The sequence below is a fragment of the Ischnura elegans genome, chromosome 4 (genome assembly GCF_921293095.1).
Source record: "Ischnura elegans chromosome 4, ioIscEleg1.1, whole genome shotgun sequence".
Lineage (NCBI taxonomy): Eukaryota > Metazoa > Arthropoda > Insecta > Odonata > Coenagrionidae > Ischnura > Ischnura elegans.
The window spans coordinates 9134665-9153821 of NC_060249.1; the positions used below are offsets into that span (position 1 = coordinate 9134665).

The 19157-nt window shown below is 44.9% G+C and overlaps 1 protein-coding gene and 1 long non-coding RNA gene across 2 annotated transcripts in view; both read left to right on the forward strand.

Moving 5' to 3' along the window:
* Positions 1 to 14488, forward strand: part of LOC124157133 (protein disabled) — a gene marked incomplete at its 3' end in the record, with an annotated part of 35496 nt that extends 21008 nt beyond the window's left edge. Inside the window, exons 5-9 of the mRNA XM_046531636.1 lie at positions 1172 to 1306; positions 2136 to 2813; positions 9383 to 10747; positions 11411 to 13062; positions 13153 to 14488. Coding sequence (XP_046387592.1) covers positions 1172 to 1306; positions 2136 to 2813; positions 9383 to 10747; positions 11411 to 13062; positions 13153 to 14488 — 5166 coding nt within the window. The remainder of the gene's footprint in view (positions 1 to 1171; positions 1307 to 2135; positions 2814 to 9382; positions 10748 to 11410; positions 13063 to 13152) is intronic.
* A 16-nt stretch (positions 14489 to 14504) lies between these two features.
* LOC124157046 lies at positions 14505 to 17310 on the forward strand. Its single transcript, XR_006864524.1, has 2 exons — positions 14505 to 14714; positions 16484 to 17310. It is a non-coding gene; the product is annotated as an uncharacterized LOC124157046 (long non-coding RNA).
* Positions 17311 to 19157: the final 1847 nt, after the last annotated feature.

The following is a 19157-nucleotide window of genomic DNA, read 5'->3' on the forward strand; positions in this document are numbered from 1 at the left end:
GTGTAACACCATACGGCAGTAAGAGTTTTGGAATAAATAAGTATCTCAGTAACTTCAACGCACTATAATCAGATATGTAGTGATATTATCAAAGAACGTCGTCAGCTTGGAGCCGACCATGGTGGCAGCAATAGTAACAGTGCACTGTCCCTTCCCCTTCATTAGATTTCGTCCCCACTGTCATGCTACTCACCTCCCCACCACAAATCCCACCATTTAATAATCTTATTTTTGATTTTACAAACCCATTTCCATGGAAGAATGCCATTGGTTTTCTAGCTTCAACTTGGAAGTAAGATGTCCCGGTCTAAGCCACAACATTTATGGCCACCCTACCTTATCTAGCATAAAACTTAAACTAAATAGTGCAACATTTACCTTGAGGTCATCTTGTAATTAAGAAAGGTTTTGCTTGTTGAGCTTGTGGAGACCATTATGAAAATTCAAGCAATTTTTTCTAACTGTAACTGGAAAAATATTAATGAGAAAATTAATTTTTGTGAAACTTAAAGCAATGCTCACAGTGTGTGTTAATAATTTGAAAGGACACTTATATCCTTTCCTAGCTCTTAATTTCAGCTGGAACGATGTTCCGGCATTTGTCAGAGAACAATGGGTACTCTTAATACTTATTTTGTAGTATGTAATTTGTGAGTACCATATATAGTCATGAATAAAAAGTTTTTAAAAAATGTTATAGTTTTTCATTAGGTAAAACATGATTCCACATCGTAACTTTTGTAGAAAGTTTTTAAAAAATCGGAAATTTTACGATCGGAAATTATAGTGGAAAATCTTGTGTGGATTAAATGTGTGGCTATGCATTCCAGTACATATAATTTTTATAAATTATAGGTACTGGAATGTTAAATAAATTGAGCTCAGTCTCTTCTATTTAATCAGTTTGGCAAAGTTTTTTAGGAATCAGAATAATCTCTCGGGATAAATGTTGAAAAAATTGAGATACCCTTAATATACTTTTTTTAAGAAAGATTGGAAAGATAATGCATGTATGAATGAGCTTGCTGCATTGAGAGAGTATGTACTCATGAATGGGTGTATGATGAAATACACATCAGAAGCACTCTTGGCTCTAAAATTGAAGTTCATCATTTGGCATGCATGAGTCCTGACGGCCCTTGATGATTTTCCAATGTGTTCACGCATGCAGGTGGTGATTGCCATGAGAGACCTCTTCCAAGTTGTGTTTGAGCTCAAGAAGAAGGAGATTGAGATGGCCAAGCAGCACATTGAGCAGCAGCACCAACTCAAGTACTCGTCCACCAAGTGCTCATCAGATTCAAAGGCAAGCATATATGTACATATCTATCTATTTGCACGCGAGTGGAAACAAAGAGAACCATTAGCGTATGCATTGAGGGGAATGTGATGGAGAAGTAACGTTGGGAACTAATGACCTGGGTTATTTCCCAAAAGCTGGAATACCACTAGCAGCAACAAATCTCTTTTATGGAGTATATCATAATTATAATCAAAAATATTACTTTTGCATCTACATTCCTTAGGAGATGTTCAAGTGGCATAATTTAAATATCCATTCATTTATAAAAGATTGATATCACCTCTAATGATGAAAAAATGATACTTACCAATAAAATATCACTGGTTAAAGCAGTAGTAACTGACCAATCTTTGACCTCATCATATTTCTCATATCATTGTTAAGTGATGACAAAATTTCTTCTTATTCTTGGCAACAAAGACTATTTCAATATCTATAGTAGATCAAAATGATATAACTGGTAAATATTACTTAGGTGAAAAATAAATGTTTTAAAATAAATAAATCATTTTTGACGTATAAGTGAGGTCACCAGTGATATCCTTATGACTTAAAAGTGACAATTATGTACATAGATGTAAAAGAAATCAGTGAGCTGCATGGGGTACTACATGATTATCTGTGAATTTGTGTGGACATAAATGGGACTGTTGGCATTTTCAATGGAAGAGAATGTGATAGGGAAGGGAACTGATGCCCTGGATTATTTTTATTAACCTCGAACACTTTAACCCAACCAAAATATGTTTTATTTTTTCCTCAATCAGTTAATCCTATTCTGTGGTGATGTTTTTGTACTCCCATTACAATTTTGTGTTTTCTAAATGCTCAGGACTCAGGGGACCAAGGGAAATCAATGCGGCCGATTGCGGAGGACCTTCAAGAGAATGGCAGCAGTTCATCAGGAGGGCGGTTGGGAGCGCCATCAACTTCGGGCAGCCACCGTCGTCATGCAGCCGCATCATCTGCAGTGGTGGCCATCTCTCCCCCTCCGCGCCACCCCAACGCCTTGCACCACCAGCAGCAGCAAACCTCAGAGGTGATTGCAGACCTGCTAGACCTCGAGATAGAGTTGAACAGCATCCAAGCGGGGATCCACCAAATGGAGAAGATGACCCCGTCCGACGACCCCTTTGCCTCGAGCGCCGCCACGCCCACTGCCGCTCCCCCAATCGCCCCTCCCCCTGCGCTGCGCTCCACAACCGACATCCTCTCCTCTCCCCCTAGCGTCTTGCCCGTGGCTGTCGAGGACCCCTTTGGCGACTCATTTGTAGGGCCTGCTCCTGCAGGTGGCAGCACTGCCATCCCCCGACCCTCCCCCCTTCCACCCCCTCCCTCCTCCTCCTCTGTGGCTCCCCCCGCCTCTTCCCTCCGAGAGGCCCCCAAGGTCAGCGGCCTCAAGGTTGCTGCTGAGTCTTCGTGGTTCGAGAGGCCGCTTGGCTCAGAGGATCTATTTGGCGAAGTGTTCCCCCCATCGGTCGGGGCGGACAGCGCACCAGGCAGGGAGCAGGTAGGTCCCCGCCCCTCCCCTAACCCCACCCCACCCTCTCCTACATCCTGCGACGATTTGGTGGGCTAGTCCAAGGGAGAACATTCAAGTATTACGTTAGCACCCCCTTCTAAGCAATTATATGCATTTGCCAAACATTTCGCCACAAGTTCCCCTGTCTTGCCAAACTAGCATTTTAAATAAAACTGGTTATTTCAGGTGAGATGTAGTGGAATCATTCCATCATGAAGGAAAGATCCTTTGCCGGCTCTATTCAATAACTTCGTTAAAGACACAACAAGTCTCGATGTTGTTTGGTAATGATGCACCAGCATTGAAATGCATCATGTCTATTAGAAAAGTTTGTGAGGGGAACCTGCTATGGATGTCTCATTTATATGCCTTAAGCCCACCTACTTGCTTATGTAAGATTTTTTTATTTTTAAATTTGCTTTATGTATGGGAAAGTAAGATATATTTTATGTTCATTTAACAATTCCACATGAATTGTTTTAAAAAGCATACTATTTAAGTATGTTAGTTATATTTATTAGTTTACGAAATGTATTGAAATATTTATCAATTAAGTATACATAATTGTTACTCGAGACACAATATACATTATGGGCATTCTTTATGGCCTGGAAAAAATTGGAAACAATCTTTCATCCCTTTAATCCTCTAAGTGACAGTGTATTCAATGATCGATTCCATATGCATTGCACTCTTCTACTGGCATTATAATCTCGTAGGTGATGCATTCCACCAGATGATACTATGTATATTATTCTCAGTAATCATCCTTTAGATGATTTGCATCCTCTGGTATACTCAATATGTGAGATATTATTTTGAAATATGAAGACCAGAAGCACTCCTATGGTATGCAATATGCTCTAGTTGACTACTCTTCCTTTCTTAACTAAAGAGTAAGACCCTCCTATCTTACATAAGCAATGCTTTGACCCCCCCCACCTCAACTTGTAAGCAAACCCACGTCCCCTCCCTACTCTAGGAGTGCCTACGTAATACTTGAACATCCCCTGATGTCACAAGGCTTATGGCCAATGAAAACTGTGTTTCACTCCTTATAATTTTCCTCCTCAATATGCATAGCATTAGGATAGAACCAGTCTCAAACTGTAACTGCAACTGTGGTTGCTTATGCAAATAGAGGAATTGATCAGTGAAATTACCTTTTTTGCCTCAGGAATGATGAGCTCTTCTTGTAGAGCTATATGCAACCAACATTGACGGATTTTTTTCTCATGTATGAACTTGTCAACTAAATAACTTTTGGTAAGAGGAAATCTTAAAAATATTATGAGTAAAACAATGTTAAAGTGAGATATGGAGAGTTAATTGGGAAAACTCATTTTAACTAAGTAATAGAAAACATAGTAGGATAAAGTTATTTTAAATATAATTATATAAGCCAGTGTTAATTTTATTACCTCGCAAGCGTTAAAACAGTTGTTTAACCACTGCACATACAGTATATTAACCCCGGACATAAGGTTTGTGGGATTAATCATATGAAAACTAAATACAGTAAATAATATGATAAAATGATCAAAATCAATGTGATGAGAAAAGTTGGGAGATTCATGTATCAGAATTTAAATCTTAAAAATTTCCAACAAGCAAATGTACCAAACCAAAAATTTTATTCTCACCTTCAATTCAAGTAACCCACTTTGCCTGCCATGTGGAGGTCAGAATTGAACTGTAATACTTGTCAATTTCAACAGGTTATTCTAATGTTTATCGTGGGATAGCTGTCTGGGCTTTGCAATGTTACGATTTGATTTTATTTAGGAGACCATTTTCTGCTACTGTGTGGTGTGCTATGTCTAAATTCAGAGCTGCCAATCCCTATTTAATGAGATGCCGTAACATTTAAATGATAGGAGCTGTTAAAACTGACGTTTCCACTGAAAGCTATGTCTTATTTGGCAAATATTTCCATTTAACGTACCACAATCATGATATTTTTTGAACTCTAATTTATCACATTTTCCTTAAGAAGGTCATTTGTTTGATGAGTCAACTTGTGGGAAATTTTGTAATTTTTTACCAGGATGAACTGAGTAGTGCAGTAATATTAGGAGGTCAGGCAATAATTTGATGATGGCAGTTATCTACATGAAAACATATTATTTATGTTTTAAAAATAATTTCATCTAGAAGTCTCCCAGTTTATACGTAAACGTAAAATTTTTCCCTGGTCATCATATTTCATGTCTTCCATTATGAATTAAAATAGAACTTTCTCATAATTATCCACGTAACATGAATTTGAGAGAGTGCCTGTTTACATTTCAGTATCCTGTTATATCATTGTGCAGCATGTCAATTTAATTTTGGCACTGTGGTGCATCTTTGCTTGTAAAAGTTTTTTGCGCAATTCATTTCTAAAAATTTAGCTTGCTGGTTTTGACAAACTGATGAGGCAGATTTGGGCAAAGTACCAATATGTTTGTGTACCTCCCCTTGCTCTCAAAGTGCGTGGATAGCTATGACTGGCCATGAGCTTCAATGACAAGTATTAAATGTAATTATTCTTTTAAACTTTCACGGGTGTTAGTCTTTATATGTAGTTAAAAACTTTTGGGATATGTCTCCAAGTTACTTTTTGGGAGGCCCCAACGTTTCCTTACTAATGATGGTTATTTTTAAAGCGAATCTGGTGAGGCTGCTTTATTCATATTTATGTGCTATTTACATTAGGTGTTGGAGGAGGAAGAAAACGTGGGGTTGCGTTGGGTTGGATGTTGTATCTCAGGATTGCCTGTCACCTGAAGCAACATGAGTCATTGTGTGGCCATTGGTAACCACTGGAAACAACTTCCAACCCGATCACTCTTCCCATCGACCTCTCCTCCTACCACTGAAGACTTCCATCTCAAATCAGTCAGAGGGGTGTCAGGTGACCATCACCAATTTCTTTTAAGCTTATGTATGTAAAAGAAGTATCCGTATGACTGATTATATTAACTCTATTTAAGCTCATAGCCTAGCCCTCAGAAATTTATGGAACTTTGAACATTGCTGCTTCAAGCCAGGAAACAAAAAATGAAAAATTACCTAAATACCAATAACTGTATGAAACCAAAGCACAGAGAGCAGTGAAGTGAAAGAAAATATTTTGGCACAATCATCCAGTAGACTAACAAATGGGAATTATTTAAACAATAAAAGTTGGCAATTATTTAACAATTACATAATATCTAAAAAAAAAAGGCCACCTCTTATTTCCTTTAAATTTTTGCAGTAGCTAGTTTAAAGGTTGTTCTATCTATTGAAAAAAATGAAAAAAGGTAGTAATTTAATATTTTTTGTTTTCTTTCTTGTAAAATCTGGCATGTTTTCAACCAAATCAGTTGATGTGCTCCTTCTCGTCCTCTAACTTCGCATTACTTCAAGGGAAGGGGAAATGAAGATTCATTCTGCTCAGTATGCAAAATTGATAAGTAGTGTTTACCTGAGGCATTATTACATCCAGTATCTCTATGCAAAGTCAATAAAATGCACTTCTGTAGTATTAAATGCATGTAAACTTCCACAGTCCGTCTTTCTGTGGGTTAGGTTTTGAGCTTAAATAAAGCTATCTCAATGCATCACAAGGATACTTCTTTCTCACACAGAATTTTAGGGAAATTGGAAATGGCCACTTGACACGATTTTGCACTATCTGCCTGATTCGAGATTAATAGGCCCCATCTAATACCTGTTGCAGACAATATACAAATATGGATAAAAATTGCCCTGCCTTACAAGATTTCCTTGAAAAAGTGACCAGCCCTAAATGTGGAGACATACATCAAAAATTTTTAACTCTAACCATAATAACTGGTTCAAAATATGTCAAACAGAATGCTCTTAAGTTCAGCTGAGGAAGTAAATGTATGGATTTTCCATTTTTCCCTTCATGTGGGATCAATCAATGATCAATTGACCAAATAAGAACCTCCTTTGTCAGCCCAGGTCTGGGTGAATTTTAGTAGCAGTTCCACCCTGGGTATATGCATGATTTTCAAGATAAAAAAACAGTCCACGGCAAGATAAGTTGGATTTGGATTGCATGATAGGAATTGTGAGTGGGGACAAGAGCCATACATAGCCTTTACAAGGAACAAGAGCCTTTGGGACGGGAACCAACATCTTCCAACCATCTCCCATTTCCGACTCCCACATCTAATCTCCTGCACCCTCCCCATCTGGGGTGATGGGAATGATTATTATCTTTGTGTTCCAGCCGTGCCTTGCTCCAATTTCAAAATAGGACGAACAACTGTGAGGGATGCGGATTTACTTTAATTATGTATCATCATAATGGTGGAAAAGAAAGTTTAGATGGCAAGTGTGTAGTCGGATGAATGATAACATTAGTAATGGGCTTTTCCACCATTTTTTTTTATTATTGCTTGTAATAAAGTTTGAAAAATTTAAGAGGCATGCTCATCCATTTTTTGATCGATCGTGTACTTCTCGAGCTATTTGCGGGTAAAACTCAATGGCTATAACCCTTTCACAGATAAGTTGACGAGGTTACTGACTCCTGCAAAGCTGTTCACCACTTCTCAACCATTCCTTGGCCTCACGCATCAGACCTGCGTTCTTTGCCATTATTGTCAAATTTGTGAGCAAGTTCTTCCTCCAATGTGCAGTTTTCTCCAAATAAGTTAATGAGCCCAAACTTGGAGGAGTGACTAACTCATGAAAAGTGGTCAGCAACTCACTCTTTTTTTGTTGTTTTTTTAAATTATGAAAGAAGGGCTGATTGGATAGGGTCATTTTTTTTCTGGTAGGTAACTTAAGTTTCCCTTCCATCCACTGATTGATTTCTTTTAAGAAATTGTGAATGTGAGTCTAATTTAATGACCCCATCATCTACCACAACTTTATCCTCAAAAGCCTTTGTGAATCGATTTGAATGAAAAATGATGCTTTGGAGTGGACTTCTCCTGTGCTGGAAAACAACCTGACGTACTGTATAATGCTATCTAACGTTTATCTTAATGGCTCTCTGTGAATAAGCCTTTTGCGTACACATATATTACAAAGGAAGGTATTGAAGGTTTAATGGGTATGTATCTGCTTCCTGTGGAATATTGTAGTTGTCATTTTCTTTGTTGTTCTCCTAGATTTTTGCTTATGGAAACATTTTCTTTATGTCAAATTGCAGTCTAAGTATAGGAAAATAGTAAAGGAAGAGTTTAATGAAGACAGCCACCACTCTCTTTTGATTGAACAAGCGAGAAGTTTGAGGTAGAACTACTAGTGCATACAGCCCTATTACAACTCCATCAGCCATGTATGTTTTCATCAAAATGCGCATGTATGTGGGCATCAAAAAGTGAATACACATAGTAGATAAATATCATTTGCCATGAATAAATATTTCAATGTATTTTAGAGACAAAATATTACTTTGAGATTTATTAATGAAATCAGGAGAAACCATGTTCTTGTTGGCTCATGAAAAAATTGGCTACACTCAACTTTGAATATACATATGTATATGATTCCATTTTAGCCCTGAAGCTCTAATGAAAAGTTTCAGTATAAAATAAAGATTGAGTACTCAATTGCCTTCCAACATTACCTTTGTGGGTAATTGTGAGGTGGCATGGTGGGTTGGGAACTTGGATGTGAGTTCATGCAAATTTGGTGAATCATTTGTGCATATATATTCAACCATATTTAAATGAATTGTTCTAAAAATTTCTGTCTGACTTTGTTTGGGTTTGGAGTCCTAGAAAAGCCTACTGCCTAGAATTGGTAAAAGTGCTGTATTGTACTGTGGAATGAGAAGCAATATCCCAATTTTTCAAAACAATATACAACAATGCTAAACAATGAGACGGCAGTTTCTATACATTTTATCATCGTTGGCTCTAATATATCACTCAGAAGTGAAAGTGGTACTACATATATCAAACTGGTTGTCTAAGTTTTGAAAAAGTTGGAAATTGCAAGTCACTCAACAATGCATGATGGAACTGTTCCACCACATCCACCTTGATAAATTAAATTTGACATAGCCAGAGTTAAGTAATGGGTGAGATTTACCCCTATCAATCAAGTCATCCTTAGGGTTGACGCTACATATATGCGAGTAGTTACTGCATATATTCCTTTGTTCCGTTTTAAACTAAATTTATTAGGAATGGGTCAGTTCAGTCCTTTGGTTTCTGGTTACATCGGTTCATAAACTTTGAACTAGAATCGGAAGCAAAGCCAAAAGATTCTGTACCAAAATAATTTTCTTTAAAACCAGATAGAAAACTTAAGTTGGGATAATTTATATTGCTTACCTTAAATGGAATAATGATTATGTAACCAGAATTGTGAGAGATCTTGATGAATTATTTTTGTAGTTTTTATAATTCCTCCACTAAGATCATTCATAAGTCATAACTCTTGAAAATTAAGCTAGGCAATAAATCAATTGGTGAAGAACTTGAATTGTGAGCTGGGACTGGTAACCAATGCCAGTAGCTGAAAGACACCTCATATGACCCATAAAATGTCAATCCATTATAAATTTATCATCTTTTTTCTTTTCTCTCAATTTTGCCCCATAGGAGAAGGCCAATTGCAGCCAGGATCGCACTGCAGCCCTGGAACGCAGTGGATCTGAGGGTCCCTCATCCCTAACGGGCACACAGTTTGATGTGTTTACCGAGCTTGACCCACTGGGGACCGGCCGCAGTCGCCCTTATGTTGACAAGAAGGACTTTTTCCAGGAGTTGAAAAACCCTCCTAAGAAGGTTCTGCGGGACCTAGTGGGGCCTGGAGAGGCACCGGCACCCCTCACAACCCCTGCACCCCCTCCCGTGGCACCCGCATCCTTCCCAGCACCTCAGCCTGCTCCCCTCTTCCACGCCATGTTCGACCAGCAGCAGCAAGTGGACAGCATCCCAGGCGAGCACCTCTTCCCCGCTCCTGACCTCTTCTTCCCGCCAAAGGCCGCAGTGTCTCCTGCTAGCGGTGGCCTCCCCCTCTTCCCTCCTGCCACACCCCCACACCCCATGACTGCTCCCTCAGAGGACCCCTTTGCCGACACGGACCCCTTTGCAGACGAGGACGCAAGAGGGCCAGTGGGCACCGTCGGCCCTCCCCTCTCAGCCTCCTTGTCTGACGCTGATGTTGCCGGCATCTTCCCACGGCTCGATGACGACCCCTTTGATACTGGGTTTGCTGATTTTGGGGTGCGTCGAGGTAAGAGAGCCACTGATGGCATGTCGGCCACCCTGGGGCGGAGACCCCGGACCTCAAAAGCAGCCCCAGTGTCCCACGGACTGCTCAGAGTGTCTCTGCCTCCAGAGAAAGGTGAGAGCGTGCTTTTGCCACCACCGGGGGCCACCATGCCGCGCTCCCGAAGCCGCTCCCCGCGCCTTCGGCAGCAGGCAGCCGCAAGGAGGGCGGCCCACCGCTCCCCCTCTCCCCCTGACCCACCCCCACGTCCCTCCAACGGCCGTCCTCCCCCCCTGCCCCCCAAAAGGATGGCACAGCAGAGGATGGACGAGGATGCAGGAGCACAGTATGAGTTCATCAATCAGTACGAGACCAAGAAGCCCCAGCGCTCCTTGCCCCCACCACCACGCCGGCAGCAGAGGACGCCTGTGGAGCAGCCACAGGAGATGGTGGAGAGGCCTCAGGCCCTAGTCGCTCCGGCCACTCCGCCCCCTCTCCTGCTGCCACCCCCACCTCGCAGCACTCCCTCCCCTCAGCAGGGGGCTGAGGGCGCAGCAAGGGGGGGCCAAGGCAGGAGGGACCTCACACTGGCCGAACTGGGTCGCATGAGCATTGCTGACATTGCTACGGCACTGCGTGTCCCCCAGGAAAGGGTGGCTACAATGACACTGCAGGAGCTGGCGGAGATGCTGTCCTCAACGAGACGTCGGCGACCAGTTGAGGGAGAGGATATACTGAGCAGGGATGAAACGGTGAGCATTCTCTTGCAAGATGGATTAAAAGAAATTTAATCTACTTATATATGTTTTTATCATGTGTTCAGGCTCATTTATTTATGCATTCTTTTTTAACTGCTGCTTTCCATTTTAATTTTAAGTACTTATCAAAAGCAAAAAAATTGCTGCACTGAAACAAATTTTTAGCTTAGAGACAACTAGGAGATCCCAGAAGGTTAAAACTCATGATATGTATAGCACATGCTTCATGAGTGTCATCAGAGGGCTCCATCTCCTATAACCTCCGTGGACAGTTGAACCATCCAAATCAAGAACTTGGATTTTGCCACTTGATTGGATTTTTTGAATTCTGAGTGGTTTTTGGGGTTGAAAGTTGAGCACTGTCTGTGTCTGAATAAGCATTTCTAGTCGGTATAAATCACGGTAAATTTCAAACCTGCACCTCACTTAGATGTAGCTGTGAAATGTTCTTTAGCTTTGTTGAATGTGAGGTTGTACCTATTCTTCAGGAGACTGTTTTTCACACATTGATGTCTCCGGAGATCATCAACTTTGGTGGTTATATGTAGACTTGTTGTGCTTGCTGAACAACTCTGTGAGATTTGAAAATTATATACAGCTCTGTAAGGTGTTGCTCGTGATCCTAGTAATAAGGAGGGTGTTTAATTGTTGGAGCAGGCAAGCCAGAGCGGTGCAGAGGATGAGAGCGGCGTGGGTCAGCGAGCACGGAAGGCGGGGCAGGAGGGCACTCGAGTGAGGGGCCGTGAGGGCCAGGCGGGTGGTGAGAAGCCCGTGGTGGCGCCGTTTGCCGTTGACTTTGAGGCCAAGTTCGAGGACAACTTCGCAGAGAGTGGCATGTCGTCTGAGGACGTTTTCAAAGAGGCGCCATTTGACAAGTATGCCGTCTTCCGAGAGCTGATCGAGTCGGAGGGAGGCGGCGGAGGGGAGGGGGAGGGAGTAGGGCAGCAGGGGGAGCAGGCAGGCCCCTCCCCGCCCACGGTGGACCCATCGGCCTCGGACGCCAGCAAAGAGGAGGAGGAAGAAGAGGAGGAAGAGGAGGAGGAGGAAGAGGAGGAGGAGGAGGGTGCGGAGGAGGAGGAATCGTCTCCGTCCGCGAGGAGGCCCTTGGGCGCGGAGGGCGCAGGGGCCGAGGAGGAGGAGCGGGGCGCGGCGGCGGCGCAGGAGCAGGTGGACAAGTACGCCGCCCTGCGGGAGATCTGCCTCATGGGAGAGGAGGAGGAGAAGGAGGAGGGGGCGGCGGACAAGGGGGCGGAGGAGGTGGGGGACTTGCTGGTGCTGTCTCGGCAGGCGAGCGAGGCCCCCGAGGAGGAGGAGGAGGAAGAGGGGCCGGAGACCCCGGCGGATGGACCCGTGGTTCCCGAAAGCGGAGACGCTGTAGTGGAGGAGGAAGGGGAGGCGGAGGACGAGGATCTGGAGGAGGCTAAGCCGGAGGCGGAGACCCCGGCGGAGGAGGAGGAGGCGGTGGAGGCGTCCCCAGGGGAGGGCGCGTCGCCGGGGAAGGACGGGGAGGCAGGAGACGAGGAGGGGAGCGAGAACTCGGGGTGGGCCGTGTTTGAGGAGGGCGGCGGAGGCGGTGGCGGCGAGGAGGTCTCGCCCTGGTCCTCGGAGGACAGGGGGTGGCCGGAGGCGGCGGCGGGGGCGGCGGGAGGCCAGTCGTGGTCGTTGGAGGAGGGCGGCAGGGCGGAGGCGGCGAGGCCGAAGGAGGAGGAAGGTAAGGGGGTCGTAAGCAGGGAGGCCTCGTGGCCGGAGGAGGAGGGGGCGCCGGTGCGAGGGTTGGGGAAGAAGCGAAGGGGCAGGGGGCGGGGGGGCAGGAGGGCGGCGGGGGAAGAGGGACCGAGGAGGGCGAGGGGGGGCAGGAGGGGAGGCCCGGTGTCTCCGTGGGGGCGGGAAGCGGAGGCGGAGGCAGGCCGACGCCGCTGCTGGGACGAGGAAGAAGAGGAGGAAGAGGAGGAGGGGGCCGAGGGCTGGGGGCGGAGGCCGGTGGGGAGGGGGGGCTGGGAGGGGCCGACGCGGAGGACTCGCCCGCCCCCGCTGCGCAGTCGCAAGCCGTCCACGTGGGGAGACGAGGAGGACGAAGGCGAGGAGGAGGAAGACGAGGACGAGTGGAGGCCGCCGCCCAGGCACCACGCCGACCACTCCGCGCCGCCGCCCTCCCTCTACAGGAGGCACGCGTACGAGGGCGAGGAGGAGGAGGAGGAGGCTGTGGAGGAGGAGGTGGTGGAGGGCGGGAGGGGGTGGCGGACGGAGGCCAGGCGGAGGCGAGGGGCGTCGTCTGCGCGTGGCCGTCGGCGGAGGGCGGGATCAGCCGAGTGGGATGCGGAGGGCGAGGAGGACGAAGAGGAGGAGGAGGAAGATGAGGAGGAGGAGGTGGTGGTGGGCGGGGGTGGGGGGCGCTGGAGGGCGTCTGGGGGCCGGAGGGACCCCTCCTGGGACGGTGCGTGGGGCGGGGAGGGCGGGCGTGGTGCCGTGGTGCGGTGGAGAGGCAGCCGCTCCTCCTATCGCTCCTGGGACGAGGAGGACGAGGCGGAGGAGGACTACGGGCGCGGGGACGCCGCGGGGGCGGACGCGCTGCCGCCGCGGTGGGCCTCGGAGGCGGAGGGCGGCGGCACGGTGGACAGGAGGCGCGGTCGGCGGGCTCGGACGGCGAGCGGAGAGAGCTCCCGCTCGTCTTATAGCGCGCCCCCTCCCAGGCATCACGGCGGCCCCCACTACCATCGCCACGAGGAGGAGGAAGAGGAGGAGGTGGGTCGGGGGCGGAGGGGCCGGCCCCCGCCCGCCTCCACGCCCCCGGGCCCGGCCCAGCACAAGCCTCCCGCCTCCTCCTCCAGGTGGCAGCAGCAGCAGCCGTCGGGGGCGGCGTGGCGCGCGGCTGAAGAGCGGCCTCGGGGGACGGCGGCGCGCGGGGGCGGGCAGCGGAGGGGCCGGCAGAGGGGCGGCGGAGGAGGCAAGGAGGGGAAGGCGGGGCCGGCGCGCGCGGCGCCCCCGAGGGGATCCTCCGGCGGAGGCCGGCTGCAGTCGTCCCCATTCGAGGACGACTTCGTCCACCCGGGCGGAGGTTCAAGCGTGTCTAGCGATGTGAGTGAAAGCCGCCGGTCGCCGCTGGCGCACAACGGCCGCAGCAGCGACGACGTGTTCCTGCCCCCTGCGGCCCCCGACACTCCCCTGGCCCTCTTCCCGCCCCCATCCAAGCAGGCCTCCGCCAGGGAACGCCCCTTCTCCGCACCCGTGGACGGCACCGGGCACCACCGACACCACCATCACCACCACCACCACCACGGCTTCCACGGAGGCGCGGCGACGACGCCTCCGCACCACCCGTCGGCGAGGGAGCGGCCCTCAGGCCGGCAGGGCGGGCCGCACCACCGGCAGCAGGGGCCGAGGGTGGCGTCGGACGGCACCACCGCCAACAACGGTGCCATCATCCGCAAGTCGGAGTCGGTGAACATCTTCGCACGTGACTCGGACCCCTTCGACGACGACTTTTTCTCCAGTGGAGGCGGAAATTCGGGCAACAACGGGGAGAAGAGGGTGCCAGGAAGCCGCCATCACCACTTGCACCACCCATACACACCGTCGGGGTCAGCAGCGTCCCCTGCAGCGTCCTCCATGGACCCATTCAAGTGGTCAGAGCAGCCGTTTGACAACTTTGAGTTCCGAGAGGAAGAGGAGGAGGAGGGGGAGGAGCAGGTAGTGGCGGCAGCGGCTGTGGGGGCAAGGAGGAGGAGGGGCGTGGGGGGGCGGAGGGGGCGGGGGACGGAAGGGCTGGCGGGGGGCGAGCAGCCCACCAATTAATCAATGACGAAGGGGACCCCCTCAATCCGTGCCCCGCAAACAATGAGACTTGTGCCATTCCAGTGTCAATTGAAATGATAATTTCGCTGCAGCCACTCTGTGCACGGACGTGAATCTTCAGAAGTGTGGGACAAGTTGTTTGGAAGAGCTTGGAGCTAAATTCAATAAGGTTAGTTCTAACATCCATTATTTTTTTTCCTGGCTGTTTTCCCACCCTCTTCAATCAGTTATTTGCTTTCCTTTAGGAAATGCTGCTTGTGAAATATAATATAAATAGTTAATGTTTCACTTATTTTCCCTAGATCTTATCATTCTTGTCAGTTTTTTATCTCTTTGATCAACCATCCAACACTACCAATCTAGAACCCTTCCATACCTACTGGGTCTACCTTACAGAGAAAGCCTGTGACACAGATTTTGTGTGCTAGTTGGTCACAATTCCAGTCAGGAAGGCCCCCCGAACTATCGTTGTGATAATATCTAACCTGCCATGTGAATGGAATTCACTATAATTGCTATGGGCATTATTCCCATGGATGGAGAATCAAACCACAGAGCTTTAGCTTTCCAGGCTACTGGATCCGGGGGTGAATTGTAATGTGAATCTAGAAAATTGGTTGGCTTGTGGTCTGTGTGGTGACCAGGAGAGTTCCATGGTTCGATTCCAGGTCAAGAGGAATGTTTCCACGTAGCAATTGTGGTTCACCTACTCTTGTCTTTGTTTAGCATTACTGGCTGAATTTTGAGGAATAACAAAAAGGGAAAATAAAATTCACTTCGTAGGTTCTACACTTCAGTCATTATCAAGATTTCAATGATCAATGCTGCCTTAATGATAACATATACCATGTTAGGTAATAAATTGCCAGGGTAGAATGTACAAAGTGAATTTTATTTTCGCGAACCCATCTTTGTTTTAAATTTATCAGCATTTACAAGGTTAAGGGCCAATTGAAGAGTGTAAAGACCTTGCCACCCAATCCCCCTCTCTGGAAATGCTTTAATACTTAGCGGTGGAAGTGATGCTTAAATGTCGAAGAAGCATGAAGGAAACGTGTATTTCCCATGTGTCTATATAGACTGAAATAGATTTTTACATAAATGCACTTTTGGAATAAGAATGGGTTGGACAAATATTTCAAAATTAAAGTCAATATCATTTTACATGAGCATAAAATATAGTTTGGATATTTATTTAATAACTTATCTAATGTGAATAAGAATATACAAGAAGAGTTGTGATTTGGTAGGTATTGGAAATAAAGGATTAAAACTTTGTCAGGTTCACTATTTTATTAATATGGGCACGGCGTGGGTTTCGTAACGTAGTTACATTTTCAGGTGACTGATCTTACATGCATCTTATATTTATACTTTACATACTGAATATGACATTATTTTACATGCTGAATACGACAGTAAGGACATCTATTGGTAGGGAGTGGATTGGTTGAGTGGGCTGGCGTGGGGGTTAAGCAGGGAATGGAGGGGGGGGAGGATCAGCCTTGGTTTGGGACGAGGGTTTTTCCTGAAAGGATAGGTATCTGACCAGCGAGGGGACGGAGGGGTTAAGTTTGGTGAGGAGACGAGGGCTAAGGAAGGTAGCAGTGTTGGGGGAGAAAGAGAGGATTAGTGGGATATACATTGAATTATCCAAATCACAATAGTCTATGGTAGTTCATGAGTCCATCTACGAATGGTGTAATTTGAACTTTGTTTTTGGCATACAATGGTGAAAGTTTCACCGAAACTTGTATAAGCAATGCTCCTGTTGGGTGCTGACTTGTCTGTCTGTTGGTAACTTTCAAGTTGTTGAGGTGAGATCAGAGAGGGTCAAGTTGGGGAGCTATACATGCATGTATCATAGTGAGATATAAAATTGGAATCAAATATGTTTTAGTAATCAATTGCAGTCTCATATAATTTTTTTTATTCCAGGTAAAATGCACATCTAGTCAGTTAACTTGCCTCACAAGTGGAAGCTGTTGTGAAATGAATAGTTTCCCAAAATGTGGACGAAGAGACTTAAAAAGCAGTTTTTGTGGTGTTAAAACTGTCATTGAACTGTGATCTATAGCCAGATGACTGACAGCAACAGTGTCCTTTATCTGCTTCTTTCCTGTGTTGTATGTTGCCATCATTTATAATAAGGGATTTATGAATGAAATAAATTGATGGCTATGTGCTGCTTAATTTAATCAATATGTACATCTCTTCAGTGTTGTGTAATTGCCGAAATGGAAATGAATTTGGTTTATCATATCATGTTGGTGAAATAAACACGATAAATGAAATTTGATATCAAAGATATAGCATTCTATTGTGTTCTGGGTAGTGCAATATGTCTTTTGCTCTTTTTTTTATTGCCTTGATATGTCTCTCATGATATCAAAAATCAAACTATGTGCACGATCCTTTCCATTTGGCGAGCAACTTAATTTTTGAAAATGCCAAAATTTGCTTTCTCTAATAAATTATGCCTGACCTAAATATGTAAACTCTGTTTGGTCAAAAACATGCACACCTGTTACAAAATTTTTAAATACTGGAAAATCCTCATGATTGTAATGGACAGCTACAAAAAAATCAGCATCTTAAGTGCTTAAATCATGTTTGAAAACTATAACGTGTACTCTTCAATTTGCTCTGTGTGAATCAGACATGCATCTGTTTTGTGTCATGTTTGAGATCAAGTGCCATTAAATTGAATGTAACCATGGAGTACGAGTAAGAAGACAATTAAAGAAGAAACAATGCCAAATGTAGATCTATGTATTCTGGTTTTTTAAAGTTTTACTAATCCAGAAGTGATCAATTTTATAAAATTAGGTGATTAAATTAATTAAATTTTAGCCTTTGTTGCAAACTTGGAGAGAGACGTCTACAATGACTAGAAAATTATTGGTAACACTTACAGAAACTTTCAGCTACCTATGTATTTAGTAAACCCATATGTTTGTCCATTTCTAACGTCCCTTTTCCCAACACGTCAATGTGAGCAAAAATAAGCCTTTGTCTAACCTCTCCCCATCCCAGTTCCTTAGGTAGAGTTGTTGATTTTTATGATTGCCTTACATTTAGTAAACCAAATATTTTTATACTATTTTTTAAGTGAATCTTCAGCAATTTTACAAGAATGTCAGAAAAAGAGAACTACATATCAAGTTCTTAAGTAGAATTGATTAGTAAGTATTAGTTTATGAATTTTTTTAGAACCTGTTTCACTATACATATACTATCTGGGGATTCCCTACAGCAGTGGCGCAGCGAGGGGGGAATAAAACCCCCCCTAGAGCTCAGAAATTTTTTAAAGTTTAATCCATTTTACTTACTTGGATTAGGTAATATTACTTACAAAATAGTGTAAATTTTGATAAAATATCCCTCCGAAAGCCGTAAAACTCACCATTTTGAACCCTTAATCTTGAAAATTTTCTAAAGGAGTGCCCCCGCACATCCCACTTACCCTGGTGGGTATTCCACACCACCAGACACCCCAGTATTAGTTGTGCCTAAACCCCCCCCCCAGCCTTAATTCCTAGCTGCGCCCCTGCCCTACAGTTTAGAAAAAATATACTATGTGCGTAGCCCAATGAATGTTCAACTAGACCTCTATTTTTTTCTTCACTAAGGTTCATAGGAATTTCCATAAGTATGCAGACACATTGACTCCCCAAGGGATGCTTCCATAATGAAGGGATTGGATCAGGGTCTTAGAAAATGAGATTGGATATATATGGCAATTAACCTCATTTCAGCATAAGGAATCCAAGTTGAGGCAAATCAAATTTATTTGATGCCGAGAGATACAGTCTCACAAGTCAGAGTTGGTCTTTGTGTGTTTTGAAGGTTGTCTCTTTTGGGATGAAGTCCTTTTGTTGCAGTCAATGTGAGTATAGTGCCTTTCTGGCACTATGCTGTTGTACCCTGGCAGCCTTTCCGAGGACCTTGGGAAATTACCTCAGTAAGGTAGCTAAACCATTGTGGTGGTGCTTCAAACCAGAAGCTCCACCACTCATAATATATTAACAGCCCTTACTGTCAATTAAAAGGCTTTTCATCTTTTAATTTTGAGTCTAGCTGGTGGCATAGCCAGGAATTTCATTTGGGGGGGTCCAAAACCAAGGGATAAATTTTTTTAAAAATAGGGCACTAAGTAATGGGTTCTCAACTAATTTTAAAACTTCATTGGTTAAAAAATATTTTGTGAATTCATGATTTTTCAATATTTTGTTTTCTTTTATGAAGGAAAATAATCGTGTTTTTATATTTCATGGGGTCCGGACCTCCTGGCCTCCCCCTCCACAGAGTCTAACTGTAATGAATTAATTATCTGCATGCTCATTCCAACCCCAAAAAAAAAGAGGCCAGTCAGTCACAGTTCAACTTAAAGTATATAGTGTTCCACTAGATTGAGTAGTTTTAAAAGTAATCTTGCTTGCAACAAAACCAGTGACTGCGACTTTATATTATTCGTATCTGTACTGTATGGAAGCTCATATTTTATAAAGTCAATGGATTTTATGAAACGTTTCCAAAAAATGTAAAATAGGCATGAGAGACTTCGAGGTCAACCATGTAAATATAATAGCATCAAAGTTATTGTTGTATT